At 48.6% G+C, this 11,103-nt stretch overlaps 1 protein-coding gene across 1 annotated transcript; it reads left to right on the top strand.

The window, feature by feature from the left end:
• Positions 1-194: 194 nt before the first annotated feature.
• On the top strand, positions 195-9,948 carry LOC131957826 (uncharacterized; the record flags this gene model as incomplete). The annotated part of the gene is made up of 6 exons (XM_059322625.1): positions 195-258; positions 1,162-1,302; positions 1,871-2,048; positions 7,070-7,190; positions 7,789-8,263; positions 9,511-9,948. Coding segments are annotated over 6 exons (1,068 nt in total), but the record flags the coding sequence as incomplete, so codon positions are not given.
• Between the last annotated feature and the right edge of the window lie 1,155 nt (positions 9,949-11,103).

Genomic DNA, 11,103 nt, shown 5'->3' with positions numbered 1-11,103 from the left:
CGGACGCAACAACACTCCATAGGAAACTGTTAGATAACTATCAAAGATCTTGGCGCAAAAAAAAAATAAATAAATTATAAATCAATTCAAATCAAAAATAAAAATAAAATAAAATTTAGCATGAAAACATTTTTTAAAATGTACAATGCTGGCCGTTTTGGGTAAAGATTTCAATTTTGGATTATTATTTCCAGGTGACGTCAGATCCGGTTGGAGAGGATAACCCAAAGCGTTTAAGCAATAACGTAAGATTTGAAGGTGAGAAGTGCTTTGGTCCGTCAGTACTATTTTTTTATAGCTCTATGGCAGAGGCGCAGCGTCCCCTTCCCGGCGCCCGGGGACAAACTTTCGATTTGCACACCCCCTCAAGCTTTCAATTTATTTTTCCAACCCATTTTGGCGCCCCCTAAGGTCGGCGCCCGGGGACATATGTCACCCCCCCCCGCCCTCCCCTCGCTACCCCTCTGCTCTATGGTGTCAACTGGAATAGTGCGATCGGTGTGTGAATTGTGGGGGTGTGTAGGGGAAGCTCTTCACGATTTCAAAACGGTTCCAGAACCGGAAATGAAGTTTACGCATTTAGAATATGTATGCGCCATGAAACGTGTGTCTAAGAAGTTTTCTCTGTTGTTGTTTTATTAAAACATCTTTGTCTGGGGTGATTCGGATTTTTCTTATATCATTTATGGCTAACTGATATTCCAGCCTTCGGTCAGTTATATCATGCATGATGTTGCGAACTTCTTTCATTCAACACCACAGGTTCTACACAGTTCTAACACCACAGGTTCTACACAGTTCTAACACCACAGGTTCTACACAGTTCAAGTAGTTAATTCAGATCACCTTTATTAACAAATAAACGTTACGTCCCCTAAGCCAGCCGCTAATAAAAAGCCCTCTAACAATAGTTTATACCCGCATTCGATCTTGGTGTAACAATACATAAACACCCCGAGGTTAATTCAACTCACACACGCACTCTCTAACCTATTCTAATCTAACCTACAAATGACACCTAACACATGGCTAAATGCTATACTAGCCCTGTGTCACCAATATTTTTCATGGTGTCACCTATTCGCTGCATTCCCCATTTATGCAAGACTACTTCCCCCCCCCCCCCCCACATACGGTAATGATTGTTTTGTTTTCTTGTAGTGACGTCACGCTGGGTTCAAAACCTGACCTTTAAGCTGGTGGCGTACTCAGGTGGTCGAGTGTTGAACACGTTAGAAAGCGAGGCTGACACGTCGCTCAACTGCAGCTCTAACGTGAGCACGACGTTTATGTACATCAATGGTGAGTACTCATTTTTCCTTCATGTATGTTGGAGGAGAGGTTGGGAAGGGGGTGGCCTCGTGGTAGAGCGCGCGCTTGCTAACCCTAATTTCGCAGTTCAGTACCCCGGCTTAATAAAGTCGGTTGTTCATGAACAGAATTGACCCCTTCCTCCTATTTTCAAAATTCAAATTTCAAGTATCAAACTTCGTCTATCCAACTTTGAATTTCAAACCATTTTGAATTATCAAACTTTGTCCAAATATTTTTTAGCTTGAACAAGACGAATATAATTGTATAGATCAAAGTGTATGCATTAATTTTTGTGTATCAAACCTCGTGTTTCAAACTTAGTGTATCAAACTATTTTAATGAATCTAATTTTTTGTATAAAACTTTTGAATTTTCACACATATTTATATTTATTAAAACCTTATGTTATAACACTGTATCAAACCTTGTGTTCTAAAACATCTTGTATCAAACCTTGTGTTATAAAATTCCGTGTATCAAACCTTGTTATAAAATTCCGTGTATCGAACCTTGTTATAAAACTCCGTGTATCAAACCTTGTGTTATAAAACCACAGAGAGAAGACACTATGAGAACCCCTCCGGTGTTCGCCTGGTTAACATCCACGTCTTCGCCACACAGGGCCCGAGTTCAAATCCCGCCCAGTGCAATCGACCACTGTGTCACAACTTTACCGTGGTCTACCACTTCCCCCCTGAGTCAGTCAACGTCATCATCCACTCTACGTCACACAGGTCGGTGACCCGTGGGGCCGGTCAATAGCTGGGTGGGGAAGGGGGGGGGGGGTTAGCAGATAGCTGGGTGGGGAAGGGGGGGGGGTAGCAGAAAGCTGGGTGGGGAAGGGGGGGGGTTAGCAGAAAGCTGGGCGGGGAAGGGGGGGGGGGTTTAGCAGATAGCTGGGTGGGGAAGGGGGGGGTAGCAGAAAGCTGGGCGGGGAAGAAGGGGGTTTAGCAGATAGCTGGGTGGGGAAGGGGGGTTAGCAGATAGCTGGGTGGGGAAGGGGGGTTAGCAGATAGCTGGGTGGGGAAGGGGGGTTAGCAGATAGCTGGGTGGGGAATTGGGGGGGGTTGCAGAAAGCTGGGCGGGGAAGAGGGGGGGGGTTAGCAGAAAGCTGGGCGGGGAAGAGGGGGGGTTAGCAGATAGCTGGGTGGGGAATTGGGGGGGGGGGTTAGCAGAAAGCTGGGCGGGGAAGGGGGGTTAGCAGATAGCTGGGTGGGGAATTGGGGGGGGGGGGGGTTAGCAGAAAGCTGGGCGGGGAAGAGGGGGGGGGGGTTTAGCAGATAGCTGGGTGGGGAAGGGGGGTTAGCAGAAAGCTGGGCGGGGAAGAGGGGGGGTTAGCAGATAGCTGGGTGGGGAAGGGGGGTTAGCAGATAGCTGGGTGGGGAAGGGGGGGGGGGGTTAGCAGAAAGCTGGGCGGGGAAGAGGGGGGGTTAGCAGATAGCTGGGTGGGGAAGGGGGGTTAGCAGATAGCTGGCTGGGGAAGGGGGGTTAGCAGAAAGCTGGGTGGGGAAGAGGGGGGGGGGTTAGCAGATAGCTGGGTGGGGAAGGGGGGTTAGCAGATAGCTGGGTAGGGAAGAGGGGGGGGGGTTAGCAGAAAGCTGGGCGGGGAAGAGGGGGGGTTAGCAGAAAGCTGGGTGGGGAAGGGGGGTTAGCAGATAGCTGGGTTGGGAAGAGGGGGGGTTAGCAGAAAGCTGGGTGGGGAAGAGGGGGGGGGGGTTAGCAGATAGCTGGGTGGGGAAGAGGGGGGGGGGTTAGCAGAAAGCTGGGCGGGGAAGAGGGGGGGTTAGCAGAAAGCTGGGTGGGGAAGGGGGGTTAGCAGATAGCTGGGTGGGGAAGAGGGGGGGGGTTAGCAGAAAGCTGGGTGGGGAAGGGGGGTTAGCAGATAGCTGGGTGGGGAAGAGGGGGGGGGGTTAGCAGAAAGCTGGGTGGGGAAGAGGGGGGGTTAGCAGATAGCTGGGTGGGGAAGAGGGGGGGGGTAGCAGAAAGCTGGGTGGGGAAGAGGGGGGGGGGGGTTAGCAGAAAGCTGGGCGGGGAAGGGGGGTTAGCAGATAGCTGGGTGGGGAAGGGGGGTTAGCAGATAGCTGGGTGGGGAAGAGGGGGGGGGTTAGCAGAAAGCTGGGTGGGGAAGAGGGGGGGGGGTTAGCAGAAAGCTGGGCGGGGAAGAGGGGGGGTTAGCAGAAAGCTGGGTGGGGAAGAGGGGGGGGGTAGCAGAAAGCTGGGTGGGGAAGAGGGGGGGGGGGGGGTTAGCAGAAAGCTGGGCGGGGAAGAGGGGGGGTTAGCAGAAAGCTGGGTGGGGAAGGGGGGTTAGCAGATAGCTGGGTGGGGAAGAGGGGGGGGGGGTTAGCAGAAAGCTGGGTGGGGAAGAGGGGGGGGGGTTAGCAGAAAGCTGGGTGGGGAAGGGGGGTTAGCAGATAGCTGGGTGGGGAAGAGGGGGAGGGGGGGTTAGCAGATAGCTGGGTGGGGAAGGGGGGTTAGCAGATAGCTGGGTGGGGAAGAGGGGGGGGGGGTTAGCAGAAAGCTGGGCGGGGAAGAGGGGGGGTTAGCAGAAAGCTGGGTGGGGAAGGGGGGTTAGCAGATAGCTGGGTGGGGAAGAGAAGGGGGGGTAGCAGAAAGCTGGGTGGGGAAGAGGGGGGGGGGTTAGCAGAAAGCTGGGCGGGGAAGAGGGGGGGTTAGCAGAAAGCTGGGTGGGGAAGGGGGGTTAGCAGATAGCTGGGTGGGGAAGGGGGGTTAGCAGATAGCTGGGTGGGGAAGGGGGGGGGGGGGTTAGCAGATAGCTGGGGAAGAGGGGGGGTTAGCAGATAGCTGGGTGGGGAAGGGGGGTTAGCAGATAGCTGGGTGGGGAAGGGGGGGGGTTAGCAGATAGCTGGGTGGGGAAGTGGGGTTAGCAGATAGCTGGGTGGGTAAGAGGGGGAGGGGGGGTTAGCAGATAGCTGGGTGGGGAAGGGGGGTTAGCAGATAGCTGGGTGGGGAAGAGGGGGTTAGCAGATAGCTGGGTGGGGAAGGGGGGTTTAGCAGATAGCTGGGTGGGGAAGGGGGGTTAGCAGATAGCTGGGTGGGGAAGTGGGGTTAGCAGATAGCTGGGTGGGGAAGAGGGGGAGGGGGGGTTAGCAGATAGCTGGGTGGGGAAGAGGGGGGGGGGTTAGCAGAAAGCTGGGCGGGGAAGAGGGGGGGGGGTTAGCAGAAAGCTGGGCGGGGAAGTGGGGTTTAGCAGATAGCTGGGTGGGGAAGGGGGGTTAGCAGAAAGCTGGGTGGGGAAGAGGGGGGGGGGGGGTTAGCAGAAAGCTGGGTGGGGAAGAGGGGGGGGGGTTAGCAGAAAGCTGGGCGGGGAAGTGGGGTTTAGCAGATAGCTGGGTGGGGAAGGGGGGTTAGCAGAAAGCTGGGTGGGGAAGAGGGGGGGGGGGGTTAGCAGAAAGCTGGGCGGGGAAGAGGGGGGGTTAGCAGATAGCTGGGTGGGGAAGGGGGGTTAGCAGATAGCTGGGTGGGGAAGGGGGGTTAGCAGATAGCTGGGTGGGGAAGTGGGGTTAGCAGATAGCTGGGTGGGGAAGAGGGGGGGTTAGCAGATAGCTGGGTGGGGAAGGGGGGTTAGCAGATAGCTGGGTGAGGAAGAGGGGGGGTTAGCAGATAGCTGGGTGGGGAAGGGGGGTTAGCAGATAGCTGGGTGGGGAAGGGGGGTTAGCAGATAGCTGGGTGGGGAAGGGGGGTTAGCAGATAGCTGGCTGGGGAAGAGGGGGGGGGGTAGCAGATAGCTGGCTGGGGAAGGGGGGTTAGCAGATAGCTGGGTGGGGAAGGGAGGTTAGCAGATAGCTGGGTGGGGAAGAGGGGGGGGGTTAGCAGAAAGCTGGGCGGGGAAGTGGGGTTTAGCAGATAGCTGGGTGGGGAAGGGGGGTTAGCAGATAGCTGGGTGGGGAAGAGGGGGGGGGGGTTAGCAGAAAGCTGGGCGGGGAAGTGGGGTTTAGCAGATAGCTGGCTGGGGAAGGGGGGTTAGCAGATAGCTGGGTGGGGAAGGGAGGTTAGCAGATAGCTGGGTGGGGAAGGGAGGTTAGCAGATAGCTGGGTGGGGAAGAGGGGGGGGGGGGGGTAGCAGATAGCTGGGTGGGGAAGGGAGGTTAGCAGATAGCTGGGTGGGGAAGAGGGGGGGGGGGGTAGCAGAAAGCTGTGCGGGGAAAGGGGGGTTTAGCAGATAGCTGGGTGGGGAAGAGGGGGGGGGGGTTAGCAGAAAGCTGGGCGGGGAAGGGGGGGGGGGTTAGCAGATAGCTGGGTGGGGAAGGGAGGTTAGCAGATAGCTGGGTGGGGAAGAGGGGGGGGGGGGTAGCAGAAAGCTGTGCGGGGAAAGGGGGGTTTAGCAGATAGCTGGGTGGGGAAGAGGGGGGGGGGTTAGCAGAAAGCTGGGCGGGGAAGGGGGGGGGGGTTAGCAGATAGCTGGGTGGGGAAGTGGGGTTTAGCAGATAGCTGGGTAGGGAACGGGTTGAACGGTTACTTTAGGGGTGGGGGTGAGGGTTTTTTACGTTTGGCTTGTTGAGGAGGGGGGGTCTTACGTTTAACTGGGGGGGGGGGGGGGTAGTCGCCAGCTACCATTTGTTGTTTCTTCCATGAAATCATTTTAAGTTAAAGTTAGTAGAAGGGTAGGGGACGGCGTGGCCTAGCGATGGAGCGCTGGACTACTAACCAGAAAATCTCAAGTTCGAATCCGGGTTCAATTCAGTAGAACGTCCCTGAGTCCACCCAACTCTGATGCGTACCCGAGTCACGTTAGGGAAAGTAAATGCGGCTGGGCAGAGTGCTGACCACTCTATCTCTTCATATGCCGATGTCACAGAAACAGGTGAACTCTACTTCACTTTCCCCATGGACCGTCGGGTTAAAAAAGAGAACCTTACCTCCCATGAGTGGAAAGTTAGACTGCTACCGTGTGAAAGTTAGACTGCTACCGTGTGAAAGTTAAACTGCTACCGTGTGAAAGTTAGACTGCTACCGTGTGAAAGTTAGACTGCTACCGTGTGAAAGTTAAACTGCTACCGTGTGAAAGTTAAACTGCTACCGTGTGAAAGTTAGACTGCTACCGTGTGAAAGTTAGACTGCTACCGTGTGAAAGTTAGACTGCTACCGTGTGAAAGTTAGACTGCTACCGTGTGAAAGTTAGACTGCTACCGTGTGAAAGTTAGACTGCTACCGTGTGAAAGTTAGACTGCTACCGTGTGAAAGTTAGACTGCTACCGTGTGAAAGTTAGACTGCTACCGTGTGAAAGTTAGACTGCTACCGTGTGAAAGTTAGACTGCTACCGTGTGAAAGTTAGACTGCTACCGTGTGAAAGTTAGACTGCTACCGTGTGAAAGTTAGACTGCTACCGTGTGAAAGTTAGACTGCTACCGTGTGAAAGTTAGACTGCTACCGTGTCCACACCCTAGTGAAACTCAAATATTGAACAAGTGCTAAAACATAATGTATAAATACTGATAAAGACAAGCTTTAAATCACATACGTTAAATTAGTTATATGTTCAGTATACAACGTGTAGAAACATGCGTTAGGACATACACAAAAACGTTATGACATGCGTTTACGCACCAATATGTTGAGACAAATCTTAAGACAATAGCACATTAAGACACATTTACACTAAGACAACTATGTTAAGGCACATTTAAGATCAGACACATACAATAAGCAGACCTTAGAAAGCACATAGCTTAGGAAACCAGACCCATAAAACGTATGAAAGAAACTGTAGCAGGAATTCGCTGTGTATTTGACCAGGGAAGATCAACCAGTGACCATATCCTGTTCTACGACTGATGGGTACCCAGAGGTCACAGACTTCGGCATCAGAATCCTGGATATGTACAGTCGTCTGCCGCTTTTGTATGTTCCCAACAAGGTCAGTTGTATCCATTTGTATCTATACTATCAAATAGTAGCGCATCTCGCTCTCTCTTTCTCTCTGTCTCTCTCTGTCTCTCTCTGTCTCTCTCTCTCTCTCTCTCTATATATATATATATATATATATATATATGTATATGTATGTATGTATATATATATATATACATATATATATATATATACATATATATATATATATACATATATATATATATATATATATATATATATATATATATATATATATATATATATATATATATATATTGAAGTTGTCTTTCTTTATGTGAAATTTGTTTTCTCATTGCCAATATGTTATCATACTGTCGAAATTTCCGTATCTTCACCCATTGAACCATACAACCACCACAGAACTCGACCACACAATCATTCTACCCAACAACCACGTAAGTACCACACAACCACACAATCACTCAATTTAACCACACAACCACTGGGCTTCACCACTACACAAACAGACACTCGACCATGCAACCACTCAACCACCCAACCACTCGAATACACACTCACACAACCACACAACCGCACCGCCACACATAACCTCACTCTTTTGTAATTTTGACCATCGGAACCAGATCTTCCAAATGGAGAAAGCTCTTCGTGGCAGATACATGTGTGAGGCCATCTCCTACCCGTTTGGCCGTCGTCTAGTGGTACCCTCAGAGAGAATCATCACCATACGCCCCGCGCACAGACGCCCCAGGGAGGGGACTGAACCTGAACGTCCCAGGGAAGGGGCCGAGCCTGAAACAGTCACAGAAACCGACCCAACAATCCCGCCCTCCACCAACTTGCCTGAGGTGACGGTCAATAATTTCACCTACCCGAGTAGCACAGAAACCAGCTGGTGGGGCGATGACATAGATGCCAACCCTAAGGTGAACACAGAAACTACTAAACCTTCGAGTACGTTTAACACGGTCCGAGCAGGCTGGATAAATTCCGGGGCTAACGATTCGAGGGCCGGAAGTAGAAACTCGTGGGACCACGACAACTTGGCCGACACACAAAAGGGAGCCCACACGGAGATGAGGCCGATGCTTTTAAACTGTAAGAAATGTTTTGTTATAAACTTTACTATGTGTAGGGCTTGTAAACAGGTCAGCAACTTCTCGTTCTCGTAGTTTGTTGGGGAGGGGACGCCGTGGCCTTGCGGTCGAGCCCTTGACTGCTAGCCAGAAAATCTAGCTAGCATTTTTCAAACTTAATGGGAATCTTTTTTTTTATAAATAAGTAAATATAAATTAAAAAATAGAAAATCTACTTCCACTATTACTATTTATTTAAAACCGTAAACAATGATAATGATACTACAACGTTTAGGCCATCTTAAAGAAAAATATATATCCTACGTAAAATTGTGATTTTAAAAAAAAAGAAGTGTACTGTTCGTTTTTTTTTCGAATCCGTAACAATATTAATATTAAATTAATAGACTTGGCCTACCCTAATTGGTTCTATTATCAGTAAATATTGTATGTGTTGCATTTTTTTGTACTCTTGGTTTTTTTTTTTTAAATCTTAAAGCGATGCATAGAAACAAATAGCCGTTATGCGTGTTGTTATCAATGGGAATCAAATTCAAAACAAAAAATTTAGCTAAAAAATTTACCTCTCCCTGGCTAACGAGATTTCGAATTTTAAGCAAGAAATACCGAGACTTACAAGCCCTATTCCCACCGCGGCTTAACCCTGGGGAGGGGGTAGAGCCAAAAGGCGTGGACATATTTTATAGGCGGAGTGGCCTGGTTGGGTGGTAGAGCATACAAGTACTAACCCACAAGTCTCCAGTTCGGTTTTGAGTCAGTAGGACATAGTTTAATCAAAACAATAGGCGAACACCACATCTGTCTCAATTAACTGTTCGGTGTATACGGGGTACTGTACAAATCATGTTTAAAATGTATTCATGATCAAATGATACATCAGTACTAATATGTAAAGGCATCAATCCATATACAGTACTAGATATCAGCGGCGTTTGAATATGTAGGAAGAAACAAACATTTGCGACACTCCAACTCCACTAAAAGTCGTTTGGAGTTTAGCACTTTATATCTGTGTGTGTATGTTTTTTTTTTTTTTTTTTTTTTTTTTTTTTTTTTTTTTTTGGGGGGGGGGGGTATTTCTACTCTGATAACTCATCAAAATATTGAAATGACGCAAATATTTTTTAAATAGTTAAATTTTAAATATTACGGTAATTTTTGTGAGTGCAGACCCCCCCCCCCCTTCCACATGACGTATGTTGACCAAATGCGCCCATGGCCTTGACATTGATTATCTTTTTGTTCCAGCAATTGATGCCGGCAGTTCTGGGTGTCAAGCCTCGCGCCCAGCACTGGCTGCTCTGTTCATCTTACTCATGGCGCTGGTCGGCTTCTAGTCTACGTCATCACCACGTCTAGCCTACGTCATCACCACGTCTAGTCTACGTCATCACCACGTCTAGCCTACGTCATCACCACGTCTAGCCTACGTCATCACCACGTCTAGTCTACGTCATCACCACGTCTAGGCTACGTCATCACCACGTCTAGTCTACGTCATCACCATGTCTAGCCTACGTCATCACCACGTCTAGCCTACGTCATTACCACGTCTAGCCTACGTCATCACCACGTCTAGCCTACGTCATCACCACGTCAACTGAAGAGACTATCTGAGCAGAAACATTGTGCCCTAGTAGTTTGACCAGGCCCTACCTCCCCCCACCCCATACAGCACCCACCCCCCCCCCCCCCCCCCCCCCATGAAAGAATTATTTGAAGAATCAACTCGCGGAGTTTATATCACTGTGAAAACCTAATAAACATCGAGTACTAATAAAACAGTAATCATAACGAACTCACTAATTAAAACACTGCGATTTTGTTCATTAATTATTACGCCCACATTTTCATGTTCATCCTAACTAACATTCATCAATATTTAATTTAAATTCTAATTGGCATGACGTTTTTCTGTTGGAAATGATAATAGATAGATTTTAGTATCCCCATTGTGTCCGTTGGTTCTATTTTTAACTTGTCGGTACACCCGGCTGTTGGAACAGTGAGACTTCGCCCGGTGTAGACGACAATTCGCGTCCTTCCTTGCCATTGGTAAACAACATTGATGAATACCCAACACGGCAGTGTAGTCTATGTTCTCAGTAGGGTGAAAATCTTCGAAATTTTGTAGTTTAAGGCTCAGTGTTTTATTTTTATTTTTAAATTTGGCTGAGTTGTTTTTTTTTTAAATATAAAAACAAAACAGCTATCAAAGTTCCGATGTAATAACTATCTTTTAAAAAAAATTAAATGTTTTTCATCTACGATAATTTGTTCAATACAAAAATCAAATAAACAATTTATACTTTTGTCTATTGATTAGTTCTTAATGAAAAATTTAGTGAAAATTCCATATTCTTGCGTTGTCGTCAGAAAATCTTCTTCTTCGTTTTTGTTAGTGTTGGTAGGGATCGAGCCTTATCTGCCAGAGGGTTTGAACCATGAGCTTTTGCCGACTCGACCATGCTTCCATCACAATTAAGAATTCGTGTCAACTGGTTATGCGCCATTGAGGCCATTGACTCCGATTTCAGCCTGCTTTTCTTTTTGGATTTGCTTCCATAGCCTTTGTCCAACCAAGAACAAACTACAAGGCAGCAGTTGTTTGATTTTGGAGTTGTCTCTCCTAGAAGAGTGGCTGTCCCCAGCTAACGAGCCTCATCTGCCCGAGGGTTCGAACTCGAGACTTTTCGGTTTAGCAACGCCGACCCCCGTCAGAAAATAATTTTTTTTATATTTTTTACTGGGATGGTATGCTTAGTAGATGGATAATGGTATTTGCATTTCGTTTTGTTTTTTAAATTTATCTGTAAAATGGCCAACAAATAGCCCAGAAGA

The sequence above is a fragment of the Physella acuta genome, unplaced genomic scaffold (genome assembly GCF_028476545.2).
Source record: "Physella acuta isolate Inbredline_101_S28 unplaced genomic scaffold, ASM2847654v3 ptg001270l, whole genome shotgun sequence".
NCBI lineage: Eukaryota > Metazoa > Mollusca > Gastropoda > Physidae > Physella > Physella acuta.
The sequence above is the reverse complement of the archived record's forward strand: the minus strand, read 5'-3'. Positions and strand labels throughout refer to the sequence as shown.